The sequence below is a fragment of the Siphateles boraxobius genome, unplaced genomic scaffold, assembly GCF_051911475.1.
Source record: "Siphateles boraxobius isolate OS27281-9 unplaced genomic scaffold, OSU_SipBor_1 19, whole genome shotgun sequence".
In the NCBI taxonomy this organism is placed as follows: domain Eukaryota; kingdom Metazoa; phylum Chordata; class Actinopteri; order Cypriniformes; family Leuciscidae; genus Siphateles; species Siphateles boraxobius.
Window position 1 is genome coordinate 7345989 of NW_027508799.1, and position 19798 is coordinate 7365786.

The 19798-nt window shown below is 40.5% G+C and overlaps 1 protein-coding gene across 1 annotated transcript in view; it reads right to left on the reverse strand.

Moving 5' to 3' along the window:
• Positions 1 to 1055: 1055 nt before the first annotated feature.
• The window catches only part of LOC143741412 (uncharacterized), a 52912-nt gene continuing 34169 nt past the window's right edge, over positions 1056 to 19798 (reverse strand). Inside the window, exons 2-3 of the mRNA XM_077233771.1 lie at positions 1603 to 1812; positions 1056 to 1283 (exon numbers count right to left, since the gene is read on the reverse strand). Coding sequence (XP_077089886.1) covers positions 1056 to 1283; positions 1603 to 1812 — 438 coding nt within the window. The remainder of the gene's footprint in view (positions 1284 to 1602; positions 1813 to 19798) is intronic.

Consider the following 19798-nt stretch of genomic DNA (forward strand, 5'->3'; position numbering starts at 1 on the left):
AAAACAAATATATTCTGACAGGATTTGGTCTGAGATGGGTTCTGAAAGAAAATTTTATTTTCTGAATTAAATTCATGATTTTTATGAAGTTACGAAGAAACGACAATAAATTGAATTACAATGAAAAGACACAATAGAGCAGATGAAATCAATGTAGAAATTAAAATGTGCAATGCTAAGGAAAAACAGAAGCAGCATCTGAAATAGCATTGTTTAATGCAGCTCACAGGGAATGAGTAATGACTTAATTAGTAAAGGACATTATTCATGCTTCGTTTTAAACATAAAATGTTTAATACTTTACTTGTGAACTAATTTCTAATTTAAACTAAAATTTAAATGTTATTTTAAAACCGCCACTAGGTGGCAGCAAATCACTTTTAATGAGTGAGTCATTCAGATTCAACCGGTGCTTTTAAAATTCGTGTTTTTGGTATGGGTCTGTGTAATTTATGTGATTTTATTGAACACGTATGTAATGTTACTCCTAAATTGAAAAAACCCGATTCTAAAACTCCATAGAAAAATCTCGAGGGAACCAGAGGGGGCGGGGTTTTAATTTCATACCTGTATCACGTTGTCGGGAAACACTGGATCACGATGTGATTAAAAGTGCAAGCTTCACTTTTAAACAATCAGGATAGGATTAATATTTTACAGAGACTACATCCTGTTACATGCATGACAAATGTATGAGTTTGTTGATATATCTCAATTAATGTATTTTGCATTATATTTGTGTAATTTCACACTAAGATTGTAACTTTCTGTTTCAATTCTCCCACATTGTTGCATTCAAATGGATGACAAAGGTCCACGAATTTCTCGATCATTACATTGCATCACAACAGGTAAGCAAAACAGTGTTACTTTTCTGCAGGTAATTAGAGGGTATGCATTATTGTCAAAAATATACGGATGATAGAGAAGACAACACTTTGAAACATGTGAAATTATATTTTATTTTTGAACAAACTATATAAACTAAACAAGAACAATTAAATAATTTTCTCAGAACACAAACAAATTAAATAAATTAAGAAAAATGGTTGAGGCTATTCTGCTGAGCTCTCCCTCTCGCGGATGTGCAGGACCCGTCTATTAAGGTGCTTCAAAATAAGTTGCATTGGCAGTCTGTCAATGATGTCGTCTGGGTTGCCAGAGAATACGGTTGACGGCACAATGTATACCTCAGACTCACTGCTGAGGAAGTGGATGGTGTCTTGTACCTCAGAGACACCGATGATTGTTACTTCCGTTTCCTCAACCTGGCCCTCAGGGATCTGTGGAAACAAACCAGTGTGGGATTGTCAGTGTATTGTCTGTCAGTGTATTAGTACTAAAAACACCTCACTGTAAGTATTTCTTTTTGTACAATTTTGCTTTCTGTATATTAAATTCTTGTTTATTGACCTGTTGTATTAGAAAACACACTTGCAATTCTAGCCTATTATCAGATTACAGTCATGCTGATATTCTGAACAGTTATGCTTTTGTTCATGTGATATTTATTAATTGAAATGTAGGTTTACAACTCCAAAATGCATGTTCTCCTCTGTTTCAGTGTAAACTATGGCAGCAGTAGTGTTGTGCATTATGTACCTGCACAGACGTGTAGGCCGAGGACTGGAATTTCCCCTGGCCGTTCTTAAAAATGCAGGGACGAAGGTGTGTGAGCACCACCTCGTCACCCACGTGGAGGTCAGTCAACGCCTCATCCCTCCACTGCGACACGTCAAAGGCCTTTCCTCCACACTGGAGCTGCATGTCCAGAATGGGGACGTTAGTTCTGGTCATCCTCGCGCCACACAACTGGAAAAAGTACATTTATGGGTGAGTATAATACAGTTCTGTTTCTTAGTTATGTTCCTGGAGTTCCACAATTGCACATTTTGAATTTTCTTTTATTTATTCAATTTGTTAATTACACGATTTGTTTTCCAAATAAGGGAAAAATCCAAAGTATTAAGTGTTGAGGTTTCCTGAACGTGTGTTTAGATCACAGTGCCATAGTGATAGACCGATAAAGACGGTGAGATGTCCTGAAAGACGGTTTTCTTAAGAATATGAATAAAATTTACCATCCTTTTGAAGCGTTCATGATGATAAGGGGCTTTTTCTTTTCTTTTTCTTTTTTTTGAGGATGGTTGGGAGCCCCCTACTATGACCACTGGTAGGGGGCCCCAAGCAGCCGCCCACCTATGCCTCTATGTTAAGACCGCCACTGTGTGTTTGGACCAAATACTTTCATTTTGTAACCATGTACATCATTTGTACTGCCTCTTCAAAAAGGGCAATAAGAAAGACAACAGGGAAGGAAAGAGAATGAGATGCCATGTATATAAAGCACAGACAGACTTAATAAAACATTCTTGACATTATCATATGAAAAAAGAATGCAACCAATGTTTTAGAAGTAAAGCTATATTTCCGCCTGAGACTTTCTCCTGTCAGTCTCACATTGGCGTCTCACTGGCTCACAGTAGATTTCACACCTTCAACTTGGGTTGAAAGAAGTAACAGGAAGAGATGGTCTGCTTCCAAGCAAAGAAAATGTTGCAAGTATTCCCAATGATCGCATTTACCATCCCGATGTTTCTTTAGCCGATGTAAGCACCTTTAAAGATAACTCTGAATCTTCTTTAGCAGTGAAAGACTAATAAAACAATCTTGACATGATCATACTTCTAAGATATTAAAAGAATGAACCAAGAACCAAGGTTTTAGAAGAAAGGCCGTAACCATGTCTTGAACATTGGGGGGACAGTAACAATTCAAAATTCATAAAAAAATATACATCATGTGCATATAAATGTTGTGGCGAAAATTCATTATCAAACCATCATCACTGCGTAAGAGACATTCTGAAACAAACTGACAGAAGAATATATATTGAAGGCAAATGTTACAGTGTGACACGTAAAGTGTGGTGCCAGTTACCCGTTTCTAAGTCAGTGGCCATCTGGACCAGTTCCTTGTCCGTCACCTCTGTGGTGGGGGGCGGCGGCGGAACCGAGGGGCGCTGGCCTCTGACGGATGTAGATTGGGTTGGGCAATGGTTAGTTAATCCTGTACACTGAACCTCTGTTGTGTTAAAGAGAAAGGAAGAGATCTACCTGGAACTGCAGGCCGTGCTGGTGTGGTCATCAGCACGGACATGAGCACCTGTCCGTGCTCGTTGCCGATGTTCGTTGCCCACGCCTGCAGCTCACCTGGGGCCATTGGACGCCTTCCCAGTAGGGCCGAGATCATGGGAGCGATCGGCTTGCGAGGCGGCAGCGTGGTGGAGGCAGCGGCCTTGCTGGGGCCACTGCTGGTGGTGGTGGGGGTGCTGCAGAAGCTGAGCTGGAGGCGACCACTGTTAATATCAGGATGAAGGGTGTTAATAATTACAACTCACCTTTTTTTTTACACAATATAGATTGTTTCAAAGCAGCTTAACACTAATTAACAGGGAAATAACAGAATCAATGATGCAAACTTTATCAGATATGATAATTGACATTCTACTTTGATGCAGCTCTAAAAAGACATTAGTGTCATTATTATGCTCAAGTCAGCTGAATTACAAGATGAAATCCCAAAACAAACAAATGATAAGTGAGATTCATGCCTGGAGGCGCTGATGCCATCCTCTCAGCATCTCTTCTCCTGATATAGGCCTGCAGAGCATCCATTTTGGTCCCAGGTCTTGCTTCCTGCTTCTTAACCCACTTGGTGAAGCTGAAAAGGAGGGACACACACAATTAAATCAAGCCCCAACACAACAAATTCTTAGCTGCCTGCATCCTCTGTTAGACATGTAAACCATACCCTTTTCTGTCCCGATCCACTGCCTCATAAAGGTCCTTGAAGGACTGGCTGGCAAATTTGCCGAAGCCTACTCGGATCAGGTCTTCCTGGGCTGGTGTGCCAGTGCCCTCTCGAACCCGGCGCTCGCTGATGGCAGCCATCATGTCAGAGAACAGGGCAGCGTAGCGAAGCAACGCATCCTTGTTCCCCATGACGGCAGACTGGGTGGTGTCTCCTCCCTCACGCTCCCGTTGATGGACGGCCAGCACCATGGATGCATATCCAATGTCATTGGATAGCAACCATTTTAATGTTTTATCCCGGTACTGGCTGAACTGCAGGGCAGTCTCGCTCAGCACAAGCTGGTGACTAGATGTGTCACCTCCTTGTGCTGACACACGAGCAACGGCCTCCTCCTTCACCCTTATGGTAGGCCATGAGCGTCCCGGAGTGGGTTTTCTCCTGTAGAGAGTAGCGAGGGCGGCTGCCTCAGAAGAGGGCTTAAGGGTGAGCTCACCAGTGGGCTCTCTCCTGAAATTTTCTACAAGAAACACACACACACACACACACACACACACACACACACACACACACACACACACACACACACACACACACACAAATGACAATCAAATCAAAACTGTTAAATTTTCTTAATATTGTAATCATTATGATCAAAACCTGTAATAATTGCTTTAGAAAGCTCATTGCTTCTGTCTGATAACAGATAATCTTGTATATATATCAATATAATATCTTGTAACCTAGAAACTTGCATTTTCTGTAAAGCTGCTTTTGAAACGACGTGTTTAATCAAAAGCACTATACAAATAAATGTGAATCGAATTGAATACTTTAAATCAATGCAAATAATAATAAAATAATAAGAGGCACATATACATAGTTTTACTAAAGTAACTATGTATTAAAATAACACAGTAAAACATCAGTAAAGTAACCACATCACATCAGTAAAGTAACCACAAACTTACCATTGCTTTACTACAGTAATTAAAATGTATGGCATTATGCTTTCATTTTTTTTTTCAAAATATTAATTCGAGGCACATAAAATATTACAAAACCACACAGAATTGCGGAAAATTAACCATGGTTTTTAACACAGTAACTATAGATCAAGAAAATAAATCAACACGACAAAGCCATTGCTTCATATTAATATTCATGATAATATATCAACCATGAATTTGGATTAAATGTAAATACGAAAAATAAAAATGCAAACAGGTGTTCGCCCTTAGCCTTACCTCTTACTTTTTCCACGTTTAAAACACAGAACAAATTAAACAAGCAAATTATCCAATAATAGTTGATCCGTATTAAAATCCGTTTAATATGTTCAAAGCACTGCGTAGTACTGTTGAGCAATACCTCCCCCACTTCGGCTCGGTAGCGGTCCCGCCCACCGGCCAATCAGGATGCGGGCTTAGTGGAACTTTCGAGAAGGACCAGTGACAAACCTCACGTCATGACCATATAGGGATGCACTCTAAATGGAACTTCGCTGCGACCAATGGTGATCAAGTGGACGGGCCAATCAGAACGCTGGGAAAGTGGAACATAGGGAACCGAACATCGGCTCGCAGATACTGATGGGATCTTCTTCTGTGGTGCCCCCCAGAGCCACAGGCTATATCTATGAGCCACAGGGAGCACACAGTGACCCTGAACGCCAGGGTAATGCTCCCCAAACCCCAATGGTGTTTCTGTGGGGATGTGGGATGCTTGTACTGTTTAAATGAGACAAATGGCTGAATTTGGCATAATCTGGGGGCGTTTGAGACTTGCATATTAAGTAGCCACGTGCTTCCGGACTCGGAGTCATGTGCTATTAGGCTTGTTTGAGATCTGCGCAGAACCGATCACCGGTGATAAGCGCGTAATGAATGCCGTTTAGAAATGTGTCCGAGTGCGGTCCGCCTTGCTCTGATGTCATGCTGACGTGTGTCAAAAAGCTCTCGCGAGTGCAAGGCGCACGTGTCGGATTCTGCAGTTGCTCTCCACCGACTGCGCTGATCAAAAGCATGATGGGAAACGACTTGCTGACGACACAGCTTAATGTTGATTGGTTTAAACAACCGTGATGTATTGTTCTCTTTTAAAATGTTTGATTTTAAAATTCGGATATCATGTTTTACGTGTATATGTTATGTGTGAATATTCCCAAACTCTCGGACAGTGCGACCTCTATGGGTTATGCAATGTCGTTTTATTATAAAAAAAACAAAAAACACATAGCCTATGTCTGTATTAAAGAAAAAATGATTGATAAACACTTATTTGGAATGGAATTAAATAATAAGTAGGCTACTTTGGGTGTCTTGTATTTATTTTCATATAAAAGCAACAGAACTTAAATTACATCCAGTTTATTAGCAACACTGTGCACGAGCGTGAATCCCGCGATATCCATCATTGATCTCGCAGGTGTCGGATCCACTGCGAGAAGCGAGAACTCTCCGGCTTGCCTGCGCTTTTTGCACTCCTCCTCTCACTGCAGCCGCCTACTCTCGACTACATTTCAGGCGAGGCAAGGCGCATCTCAAACAAGCCTAATGTCACAGTATCATTAGAACATATTAATCTAAAGATATATACCAAATTGAAATTATATTGTTACATAAGTGTATTAAATAAATGTAAATTGTAAACTGTAATATTGAAATTAGACTTAATATTTGGCATTGTGTATTTACATGTATTCATTTTGCAGACGCTTTTATCCAAAGCGACTTACAAATGAGGAATAGGTCTTGAAAAGGCAACAAAGAAGTGCTCAAAATACAATTTCAGACTTTGCTTTGAGTAGCATAAACTATAGAGGGATTAAAGGAAAGTGAAAGGATAGAATTTTATTATTATTATTTTGATGATGCGTTAGCCTAAGTGCTCAGCTTTCAGGTGTCTTTTGAATGTTGCCAGGGATTCTGCATTCCAGATGAAGGCAGCGAGATCATTCCACCAAGCAGGGAACCGTGAACGGAAATGTTCTGGAGTGATTTTGTGCCTCTCTGTGATGGTACCACCAGCCTTCGCTCATTTATATTAAATACTCTATATTTGATATTGTGTGTTTATATTAGCTTACATTTCAATTTTATATTCAATACTTCAATTTTATAAATATATTGTTGTGGCGAGGGACGGCCGAGGGACGTGAGAGAACGGCGCGAGGCCGGTGGTGCGATTGCTAATGAGCAAGACCTGTATAGCACACCGGTCTCGCATCTCTCACGGAGGAGCGGAAGCATAAAGGGGGAGCGACGACATTAATGATCGAGAGAGGAACAGGCCTGTATTTTAGTTGTTCTGGTTTTTGTATTCGCGTTTTATTTTAGCCAGTAGTCGTCCGCGAGGGACTGCTGGTGGTATTTTAGTTTGTTTGTTTTATTTTAAATAAAGTTTATTTTGATTGTTCGCCGGTTCCCGCCTCCTTCTTCCCTGAACATTGTTACAATTGTATTAATAAGTTTGAGCCGTCGCTCATTTATTTTATTACTCTATATTATTGTTATATTTAAATAGTATATGTTTTTATTTCATTAGAATACTCAATACGATGCCTGTCTCTTGGTATACAGGTAGGTATTATATTATATGCTGCAGCTGCACCTGCTTGATTTTTTCTGCCGCCAAGCTGTTGTCTTATAGGCAACGTTTGGTCATGTGTGTTGCAGGTGTTGGTACAGCAGCGGGTGCATGTGTGTGTTCTGGTAGGGGTGCAGTATAGGTGAATGCAGCAGGTGCTGGAGGAGGTGGAGGAGGAGGAGGATGGCGGCCTCGAACTTCTTGCCAGTCCAGATGCATCGAATACAAAGGCTGAGTGCACATGCTGGACTGGTTGTTTAAGTTATGACAGCATGCGTGCAAGTGTTCAGAGGCCACCAAGGGAGCAGAAAACGGCTGGACGTTTTGCTGCAAGACCTCCTTCTCCTGCCTCTTCTTTTTGGCATTATGCCTACGTACAGAAAAGATGACATGGCGATAGTCTGACCAGCAGGGTAAATGCGGCAGAGAGACAGGCAGATAAAAAGCCTTGTATGCCACAGGTACTTCACACTCCATGTATGTATCTATGTATCCATGCATGTCTGTACTGAGCGCTTATACTATCTGTCTGCTGTGATTGATGTGGTTTAAAAAAATAGGAATGAAGCCTTGTGCCCACTGTTCTGCATCTCTGCACAGAACAGTTATGCCATGTGTCTGCTCTTATGCACTTTTCTAACTGTGAAATGTTGCTGTTTGAGCATAAACAACATATGCAAAGTTACAATGCTCAAAGTTCAAAGCAAAGGGAGATATTTGCTTTTAAAGAAAAGGACGTAGGGACTACACGACATTCCTCCGGTGTTAGTGACATCAGCAACCCTAAAATGTACAAAAACCCCGCCCCCGGGACACGCAGTCCATGTTGAGAAGAGGAACAGTTGTTGTATAAGAAGAACATTTGTGAGTCAGCTCAAACTTTAGCATCCTTCTTTTCACATGCAGTAAAAAATCACTATGTGTGCATCTCACAACAGTTCCTATACGAGCGATTTTAGATTATCATGACAGAATTATGCTAATTGAAGATAGTTAACTCCACATCAGCAACATAAATTCATCAACTAACCATTCAGAGACGTCCTGTTGCATTCTACATGTTGTCACTTATTCTTGAGTCTCTCCATCTTTGTCTGACTCTGTTTTAACATTAAAAGCAGAACAGTTTCTGTCATTTTAGTGTGTCTGCGTGAGGTAATCGCATCGCAGCTGCTAACACACAAGAGCTCTTGAAACCCCGCCCTCTGAGGCAGCTCATTTGCATTCAAAGGGCCAGGCACAAAACGGTGTGTTTTTGCTAACACTCAAAAAATGACAACTTTAACACATAGCTGTCAACATTGAACATTGAAAATAAGGGAGATTTCCCGGAATCCATCCCCAAAATAAGGGATTTTTTTACACGATTCTTACCCACAAACTTTAAAAAAAAAGCACTAATCATTAACAATCTAAAGAGTTTATAACTACATATAGGCCTACATATGTGAGAGAGAGAAAGAGACAGTGTGTGTGTGTGTGTATGAGAGAGAGAAAGAGACAGTGGGTGTGTGTGAGAGAGAGAGAGAGAGAGAGAGAGGTAGAGAGAGACAGTGTGTGTGTGTGTGTGTGTGTGTGTGTGTGTGTGTGTGTGTGTGTGTGTGTGTGTGTGTGTGTGTGTGTGTGTGTGTGTGTGTGTGTGTGTGTGTTAGGGGTGTGACCGTAACCGTGAGACCGACGGTTATAGTTGAACACCGTCATTAGAACTCTATAACCGCCAAAATCGTGTTATTAAAATATTTGTTACATTTTTTATCATAGAGAATGTTTAAATACTAATATCAGCTTACGAGGGAAACGGAGGCGGAGTTAGTGGTGCTTCGGAAGTTCGGAGGCTGCTGCAGGAGATGATTTGGTAGAGGTCTGTGCCCCTTTACAGATCAGAGCGCACGCTGACACGGAGTTAGGGTTAAGCTTTGTTTATACCATGGTTTATACTCGACGCGTCCGCATGAGCGCGAAGGTGCGCGCGGCACAAATGACCAGTTGGGTGCGCAAGACCACATTTCGCTTTGCTGTGTGCACGGCTTTTTCTGTAACAGCGATTGCGGCGCCGCATCCGAGGATGAACAACTTCAAGCCGAATCTGCCCGAGCTTGTACGTCTCACACAATCAGAGCGTAAATATTACGGGATATGGGATATTTTACGGGAAAATACTAAAACGGGAAGACAGCGGGAAAAGAGCTAAAATACGTGAGAAACCCGGAAAAAACGGGAGGGTTGACAGCTATGCTTTAACATGCTATTTAAAAATATCTGTGGGGTATTTTGTGCTAAAACTTCACACACATACACACACACACACACTCTGGGGACATCAGAGATTTACATCTTGTCAAAAGGGCATTTTACCACCCCTTTAGACATTGGACACCTCGAAGGGCATTAACCCGCTTATACCATGCATGGTCACTTGCCAAATAACACATTTTTAAAACATTAGTTTATATTTTAAGTAGTTTTACAATCAAAATCTAAAGTTTTTACAAACAATAACTTGGATTCCCTGTTTACGCCTGACGGTTTATTTAGCAACCGGAGATATTTATAGTCCGCTCAGCTCGTAGAACCCTTCGGTTTTTTTTAAATTGTAAACATGGTTACTCACAGCTGATGTAGCCAGCGCATTTATTTATTAATTTCGAACGGTAAACAGTCAGATTCACCAGAACTCCTTTACTAGGTGTCCTCTGTCACTTTTTAACGGACACCCTGCAGCCAGAATCGAGTATTCACCCAGACCAATGTATAATAGAATGCTAATGCATAATTTAAATACATAAAAAAGCTCCACAAATAAAATAAATGGGCAAGACAATTAGCATGACCTTCATGAAGACAAATAAATGTTCTATAAATGTCATTAAGGACCGTTAACATGGCCTTTGTGAAGGCAGATTAACATTCTAAAATAAAGAACAGTCTTTTATGACTGTTTAATGACCCTCATGGGAGAAAATAAGTGTTCTAAAATAAAGAGCAAGCATTTAAGACCATTAACATGGCCTTAACTGTGGGATCCCTATATACCCTTTGTTTAATTAAAATCTGTACAAGTACAACAAATATGTATAAATGTAATAATACATACGTACATATATTAATTATATTTATAGGTCAAACATGGCCCATTAACAGAGAAGCATTCTGAAATAAAGAAGGACTGTTTCGTGGTTTTTATGAGGGCAAATAAACATGCAAAAGTAAAAAAACTATAATTTAGGGAAATTTACATGACTCATGAAGGCAGATAAACCCTAAATAAGGTTTTGATATATTAACATGGCATTTATTGAGGGCAAATAAATGTTCTCAAATAAAAGAACAGTCGTTAAATGTTCTAAAATAAATAATTATTATTAAGGACAATTTATATGACCGTTATGAAGGCAGATAAACCTTTTGAAATAAAGAACAATCATTTTGGAATAATTACATGCTCTTTATTAAATGCAATTAAATATTCCTTAATAGGAAGAAACAGGACATTAACAATATTTACACAAATAACTATTTACAGTGAAGCATTTCTCCTCTCCTGCAGCCACTCTTCTGCAGTCTTTCCCTCTGCTGTGGCACAGAAGAAGAAGCTGCCCACCCTGGTGTGCCCAAACTCTTTTTTTCTGGGCTGCCCACATCGACTGCATGTGTAATCTTTTCTTTCACGTTGCTGTGGAGGGGGCAGCCCTTGCTTCTGGGCTAAAAACTCTTCTGCCTTTCTCTTTCTCCACAAAGTTGTTCTGCTCAAAGATGGAGCAGAGAGTGACGCTGGCGGTGGAGCAGAGAGTGATGCTGTCGGTGGAGCAGAGAGTGACGCCGGCGGTGGAGCAGAGAGTGATGCCGTCGGTGGAGCAGAGAGTGAGGCCGTCGGTGGAGCAGAGAGTGACGCCGGCGGTGGAGCAGAGAGTGACGCCGGCGGTGGAGCAGAGACTGACGCCGGCGGTGGAGCAGAGAGTGACGCCGGCGGTGGAGCAGAGAGTGACGCCGGCGGTGGAGCAGAGAGTGACGCCGGCGGTGGAGCAGAGAGTGATGCTGTCTACAGATAGGACAGACAGTGAGGGTGCTGATGCGGGGGGAGGATGTCGCTGCCCACGTCGTACTGCCTGACCTGACAGGTCAGGGTTAACAACAAAGGGGAAAGGTGGAAGTGCTGATTGAGGTGCAGCGGGCACTGACGTCTTCTGTTTGGCTACAGGAAGAAGGGTGTTAGACACCATGCGGATCTGAGGCAAGGGCACACTCAGAGCCAGCACGTCTGCTTCCAGCTTCTTCCTGTAGTTGTTGTACCTGTTTAAAATGGGACAATTAATAGGATGAACAGAATATGTGAATTGTAAAATTCCTTTTATAGCTGTCTTTAAAAAGAAACTACTTACCAGACAGAAAGCGTCCGCTGATTGACCTCGAACAGCTGAATCCTTGCCCGTCCCCTCAGTGCTGGGCAGTTCCCCACCAGCCTCCGTATGGCCTGGTAGTCGTGTAGAACGGCAGCCCAGCGGTTCAATGAAACGCCCCACTTCACCTTCCCCGCTGGATGAATGGAGCAAAGCTCCAGACATACTGCCTCTACAATTCGACTAATATTGGGCCATTGCGCAGGGCCCGACCCCTGCCCCAGCACACACCTGTAAAATAAAATAGGGAATTATAAAGCATATAGTCATTTACATTATTAAAGCTCTGTGTGCAAATATTTAACTTACCGCTTCAGGCTCTCCTTTCCATGACAGGTGGAGGTTTTGGAGTGGGTGGCCTTAAACCTGCCTTGTAAGAGTCTCCCCTTGTGTCTCGGAGGATAGGAAACACCTTTTTTGTCACTGTCCGGCAGTCTGTCCCACAGCCGAACAATGTCAGTGGCTTCCCTATCTGAGACACAAGGCTTTTCTCTCAGCTCAACGAGGTACCTGGCCAGGTCCACATCTCTGTCAAAACCTGGTGTCCCGTCTGGTCCTCTGCACACCTAACAAGAAGAAAGAAGAAATTAGTGGATGGATAAAAAAAAAGTCCTCCATATGATGGCATGGCAAGGGATGCCTTCATGCATACATACATCTTCTTGGGGCTCAGGAGGCAGGTCCTGGGAGGACTGAGAGGGTGACGCTGAATCCTGAGACAAGCGTACAGCTTCCTGGGTGGACACTAAGGAAAGAGGGGAGATGGTGTGGTCCTGCTCCTCTGCCTCATCCCGAAATCCCTCATCTTCTGCCTCTCCCAGGTCATCTGGGATTCTGTCTGGGGCATCTGGGTCCCGCCCAAAGTCCTCCCTGAACTCCCAGGACTGCTGCGAGCACAGGTACTCCACCCCGATGAGCTCGCCTGACAAAACAAAATTAAATTGAAAACAAGGTTTTAAAACAGACACCTGTGCATTACAAAGAAAACAACAAAGCATGGCATTATAGACACATACCCGTGTACTGTCCTGGCTTTGAATGGTCTTGTACAAGACTACAGCCAAGAAGACGCTGACTGAGCTCATTGAGGCTGTGCTGGAGCGAGGCACTGTAGCAGCGCAGGGACGACGGGCCCTCATCCATTACGGTAGCAGCAGCAGCCGCAGCTCGGTCCTCGTTCCACCGCTCCAAACCCTCAAGCAGATAAGCCTGGAAATTTTCTAGGTTAGCGCTCGTTCCTGATAAAAAAAAAAAGGAAACATTAACACTAATTTATAATTACAAAAGAGATAAAAACAGACTATCACAAAAAAAAACATTGAGGTGGATGTGTGTAATCTCACCGGGTATGAAGCGGTTGAGGTGGTTGTGGAAGGACTCCAGGGAAGTGAAACCCCTAGTGCAGCGGTAAACAGGAAGTGTGAGCCCTCCCCTTGTCATACTTCCTGTCTGAGTGTACAGCTGCACACCAGGGGGGTCCTGGATGCAGGGAAGATGGCATCTTTACGTGTCCCATATGACGTCCATCCTCTCCTGGTCCACCAAGGGGATGCCCATGGTTTCCCTGGCGTCCTTGAAGGCCTCCAGCAATGTACAGATTAGCTGCTCTGTCTCCTCCACGCCACGTGTGCAGCGTCAACTGTCTGGAGGTGAGCCTGCTGGTTAGCTGGTCATCAGTGAGACCTCTGATGCCATGCTGTTGCTCTAGCTCCCTCATTTTGGCCTCCCTCAGCAGAGCCACATCTCCCTCGTCCCAGACGAAAATGCAGGCAGAGAGCTTCGCCATGAACAGACCGTAGAGCGGGTGGCTGTCAGTGTGCAGACCGGCGGCGAAGCGCTGCAAGAAGTGCCACACATCGAGATGTACCACCACATCACTCCAGCCGCTGAACATGGCACCTGCTCTGGATGTGCCCACAGAAGAGCAGCTGTCTCTGTCCACATAAAGGAGCTTGGGGGGAGCGACACCAGCCGCCTCGTACCTCTTCACCAGGCCTGCGGCTCATGAGTTTATACGTTTAAATGTAAAATTTAGTAATTTGAAGTTAGAAATAGTTTAAAGTTTAAATCAGTTTGAAGTGTAAAGTAGATAGAAAGATGAGTTTATTAAGTTTATAAGTGTATGAATTCATGAGTTCATAAGTGTATGAGTTTAGAATTTAAGTTTAAATTAGTAAGAGTTGAGAGTTTATTAATTTATGAGTTTGAGTTGATAAGTGTATGAATTTACTAGTTCATAAGTGTATGAATTCATGAGTTCATAAGTGAATGAATTCATGAGTTCATAAGTGAATGAATTCATGAGTTTATAAGTGTACGAGTTTATGAGTTTATATGTTTATGAGTTTAAAAGTGTATAAATTTATGAGATTATAAGTTTAAATGAGTAAGAGTTCAGAGTTTATTAATTTATGAGTTTAGATTTTATAAGTTTAAATGAGTAAGTGTCCAATTTATTAATTTATGAGTTTAATAGTTTATGAGAGTTTATAAGAGTATGAGTTTATGAATTTAGAGTTTATGAGTTTAGAGTTTATTAGTTTAAATGAGTCTAAAAGTTCAATTTTAGAGTTTATTAATTTATTAAGTACAATAGTTAGATGAGTTTATTAGTTTAAATGAGTCTCAATGGCTCATATAGTATATAGAATGGCAGTTTGATTGAGTCTAGGGCTTCAAGGTATTTAGATTTGAAATTTTGACAGTTTGGGAGTTTGAAAATCTGAACATTCCGCAATGTAAAGTCAATGGGAGTTTTTTTCGACTTTGATCGTCATTTTTAGGAAAACCGTAAGTCCGATCAGTTAGAAAAGATATAGCATACCGAGTCAGAACAGTTTGAGTGTCCGTGCCGAGTTTGGAGTATGTGGAGTTAAAGCTCTAGGAGGAGTTAGAGTTGTAAATTTGAGTAAGAATAATAATAATAATAACTAGAAAAAGTTCGTCGAGACAAACTTTAAGTTGGCTTGTGAAAGTTTGGACCAGAAAGTTTAAAGAAGTTTAAAGTAGTTTAAAGTTTACATTCGTTTAAAATGTAAATTAGTGTGAAGTTTAAAGTAGTTTGAAGTTTAAATTAGTTTATAGTTTAAATTAGTTTAAAGTTTAAATGTTTAAATTAGTTTAAAGTTAAAAGTAGTTAGAAGTTTAAATTAGTTTAAAGTTTAAAATAGATTGAAGTTTAAATTAGTTTATAGTTTAAATTAGTTTAAAGTTTAAATTTAGTTTGAATTTTAAAGTAGTTTGAAGTTTATATTAGTTGCTAGGGTGTTCTGGGTGGTTGCTAGGGTGTTCTGGGTGGTTGCTATGGTGTTGCTAGGGTGTTTTAAGGTATTTTGGGTGGTTGCTATGGTGTTGCTAGGGTATTTTAAGGTATTTTGGGTGGTTGCTAGGGTGTTCTTGGGTATTTTGGGTGGTTGCTATGGTGTTGCTAGGGTGATTTAAGGTATTTTGGGTGGTTGTTAGGGTGTTCTGGGTGGTTGCTAGGCAGTTGGTAGGGTGTTCTGGTGGTTGCTAGGGTGTTGCTAGGGTGTTCTAGGGTATTTTGGGTGGTTGCTATGGTGTTGCTAGGGTGATTTAAGGTATTTTGGGTGGTTGCTAGGGTGTTCTGGGTGGTTGCTAGGCAGTTGCTAGGGTGTTCTGGGAGTTGCTAGGCAGTTGCTAGGGTGTTCTAGGGTATTTTGGGTGGTTGCTATGGTGTTGCTAGGGTGTTTTAAGGTATTTTGGGTGGTTGTTAGGGTGTTCTGGGTGGTTGCTAGGCAGTTGCTAGGGTGTTCTAGGGTATTTTGGGTGGTTGCTATGGTGTTGCTAGGGTGTTTTAAGGTATTTTGGGTGGTTGCTTGGGTGTTCTGGGTGGTTGCTATGGTGTTCTACGCTATTTAGGATGGTTGCTAGGGTGTTCTAGGCTATTTTGGGTGGTTGCTATGGTGTTGCTAGGGTGTTTTAAGGTATTTTGGGTGGTTGCTAGGCAGTTGCTAGGGTGTTCTGGGTGGTTGCTATGGTGTTGCTAGGGTATTCTATGGTGTTTTGGATGGTTGTTATGGTGTTGCTAGGGTGTTGTATGGTATTTTGGGTGGTTCCTAGGCAGTTGCTAGGGTGTTCTGGGTGGTTGCTATGGTGAACTATTTGTGAATTTAAAAGTTCATAAGTGTATGAATTTATGAAAATTCATAAGTGTATGAATTCATGAGTTCATAAGTGAATGAATTCATGAGTTTATAAGTGTACAAGTTTATGAGTTTATATGTTTATGAGTTTAAAAGTGTATAAATTTATGAGATTATAAGTTTAAATGAGTAAGAGTTCAGAGTTTATTAATTTATGAGTTTAGATTTTATAAGTTTAAATGAGTAAGTGTCCAGTTTATTAATTTATGAGTTTAATAGTTTATGAGAGTTTATGAATTTAGAGTTTATGAGTTTAGAGTTTATTAGTTTAAATGAGTCTAAAAGTTCAATTTTAGAGTTTATTAATTTATTAAGTACAATAGTTAGATGAGTTTATTAGTTTAAATGAGTCTCAATGGCTCATATAGTATATAGAATGGCAGTTTGATTGAGTCTAGGGCTTCAAGGTATTTAGATTTGAATTTTTGACAGTTGGGGAGTTTGAAAATCTGAACATTCCGCAATGTAAAGTCAATGGGAGTTTTTTCCGACTTTGATCGTCATTTTTAGGAAAACCGTAAGTCCGATCAGTTAGAAAAGATATAGCATACCGAGTCAGAACAGTTTGAGTGTCCGTGCCGAGTTTGGAGTATGTGGAGTTAAAGCTCTAGGAGGAGTTAGAGTTGTAAATTTGAGTAAGAAGAATAATAATAATAACTAGAAAAAGTTCGTCGAGACAAACTTTAAGTTGGCTTGTGAAAGTTTGGACCAATAAGTTTGAAGAAGTTTAAATTAGTTTAAAGTTTAAATTAGTTTAAATTTTAAAGTAGTTTGAAGTTGAAATTAGTTTAAAGTTTAAAGTAGTTTAAAGTTTAAAGTTTAAAGTTTTAATGGTTTAAAGTTTAAAGTAGTTTAAAGTTTGAAGTATAGTTTGAAGTAATTTAAAGTTGCTAGGGTGTTTCTAGTGGGTTGCTAAGGTGTTCTGGGTGGTTGCCTGGCGGTTGCTAAGGTATTTTAGGTGGTTGCTAGGGTGTTTTGGATGGTTGCTATGGTGTTGCTTGGGTGTTCTACGGTATTTTGGGTGGTTGCTATGGTGTTGCTAGGGTGTTTTAAGGTATTTTGGATGGTTGCCATGGTGTTCTGGGTGGTTGCTATGGTGTTGCTAAGGTGTTGTAAGGTATTTTGGGTGGTTGCTATGGTGTTCTGGGTGGTTGCTAGGCAGTTGCTAGGGTGTTCTGGGGTTGCTAGGCAGTTGCTAGGGTGTTCTGGTGGTTGCTAGGGTGTTGCTAGGGTGTTCTAGGGTATTTTGGGTGGTTGCTATGGTGTTGCTAGGGTGATTTAAGGTATTTTGGGTGGGTGCTAGGGTGTTCTGGGTGGTTGCTAGGCAGTTGCTAGGGTGTTCTGGTGGTTGCTAGGGTGTTGCTAGGGTGTTCTAGGGTATTTTGGGTGGTTGCTATGGTGTTGCTAGGGTGATTTAAGGTATTTTGGGTGGTTGCTAGGGTGTTCTGGGTGGTTGCTAGGCAATTGCTAGGGTGTTCTGGTGGTTGCTAGGGTGTTGCTAGGGTGTTCTAGGGTATTTTGGGTGGTTGCTATGGTGTTGCTAGGGTGATTTAAGGTATTTTGGGTGGTTGCTAGGGTGTTCTGGGTGGTTGCTATGCAGTTGCTAGGGTGTTCTGGTGGTTGCTAGGGTGTTGCTAGGGTGTTTCTAGGGTATTTTGGGTGGTTGCTATGGTGTTGCTAGGGTGATTTAAGGTATTTTGGGTGGTTGCTAGGGTGTTCTGGGTGGTTGCTAGGGTGTTCTAGAGCATTTTTGGTGGTTGCTATGGTGTTGCTAGGGTGTTTTAAGGTATTTTGGGTGGTTGCTAAAAAGAAAGAAAGATTGAAAGAAAGATTAGAAAGAAATAAAGATAGATAGAAAGATTAGTTAGAAAGAAAGAGAGAAAGAAAGAAAGAGAGATAGAAAGATTAGTTAGAAAGAAAGAAAGATTAGTTAGAAAGAAAGATTAGTTAGAATGAAAGAAAGTTAGAAAGTAAGATTAGTTAGAAAGAAAGAAAAAAAAGAAAGATTGAAAGAAAGATTAGAAAGAAAGAAAGAAAGAAAGATAGAAAGATTAGTTAGAAAGAAAGAAAGAAAGATTAGTTAGAAAGAAATAGATTAGTTAGAAAAGAAAGAAAGAAAGAAAGAAAGATTAGTTAGAAAGAAAGATTAGAAAGAGAGATAGAAAGAAAGAAAGATTAGTTAGAAAGAAAGAAAGATAGAAAGTAAAATTAGTTAGAAAGAAAGAAAGATTAGTTAGAAAGAAAGAAAGATAGAAAGTAAAATTAGTTAGAAAGAAAGAAAGAAAGAAAGATAGAAAGATTAGTTAGAAAGAAAGAAATATAGAAAGATTATTTAGAAAGAAAGAGAGATAGAAAGATTGTGTTCATAAGTGTATGAATTCATGAGTTCATAAGTGTATGAATTCATGAGTTTATAAGTGTACGAGTTTATGAGTTTAGAGTTTATAAGTTTAAATGAGTAAGAGTTCAGAGTTTATTAATTTATGAGTTTGAGTTCATAAGAGTTTGAATTCATGAGTTTATAAGTGTATGAGTTTATAAGTGTATGAGTTTATGAGTTTAGAGTTTATAAGTTTAAATTAGTCTAAGAGTTCAAGTTTAGAGTTTATTAATTTATTATGAGTTTAAGAGTTTAAGTGTAGATAGATAAGTGTCATAGATATATGAGTTTATTAGTTTAAATGAGTCTCAATGGCTCATATAGTATATAGAATGGCAGTTTGATTCAGTCTAGGGCTTCAAGGTATTTAGATTTGAATTTCTGACAGTTGGGGAGTTTGAAAATCTGAACATTCCGCCATGTTAAGTCAATGGGAGTTTTTTCCGACTTTGATCGTCATTTTTAGGAAAACCGTAAGTCCGATCAGTTAGAAAAGATATAGCATACCGAGTCAGAACAGTCTGAGTGTCTGTGCCGAGTTTGGAGTATGTGGAGTTAAAGCTCTAGGAGGAGATAGAGTTGTAAATTTTTGACAGAATAATAATAATAATAATAATAAGTTTAAGTACAATATCAGTAAGTTGGCTCTCACAAGCCAACTTAACTAGAAAAAGTTCGTCGAGACAAACTTTAAGTTGGCTTGTGAAAGTTTGGACCAATAAGTTTGAAGAAGTTTAAATTAGTTTAAAGTTTAAATTAGTTTAAATTTTAAAGTAGTTTGAAGTTGAAATTAGTTTAAAGTTTAAAGTAGTTTAAAGTTTAAAGTTTTAATGGTTTAAAGTTTAAAGTAGTTTAAAGTTTGAAGTATAGTTTGAAGTAATTTAAAGTTGCTAGGGTGTTTCTAGTGGGTTGCTAAGGTGTTCTGGGTGGTTGCCTGGCGGTTGCTAAGGTATTTTAGGTGGTTGCTAGGGTGTTTTGGATGGTTGCTATGGTGTTGCTTGGGTGTTCTGCGGTATTTTGGGTGGTTGCTATGGTGTTGCTAGGGTGTTTTAAGGTATTTTGGATGGTTGCCATGGTGTTCTGGGTGGTTGCTATGGTGTTGCTAAGGTGTTGTAAGGTATTTTGGGTGGTTGCTATGGTGTTCTGGGTGGTTGCTAGGCAGTTGCTAGGGTGTTCTGGGGTTGCTAGGCAGTTGCTAGGGTGTTCTGGTGGTTGCTAGGGTGTTGCTAGGGTGTTCTAGGGTATTTTGGGTGGTCGCTATGGTGTTGCTAGGGTGATTTAAGGTATTTTGGGTGGTTGCTAGGGTGTTCTGGGTGGTTGCTAGGCAGTTGCTAGGGTGTTCTGGTGGTTGCTAGGGTGTTGCTAGGGTGTTCTAGGGTATTTTGGGTGGTTGCTATGGTGTTGCTAGGGTGATTTAAGGTATTTTGGGTGGTTGCTAGGGTGTTCTGGGTGGTTGC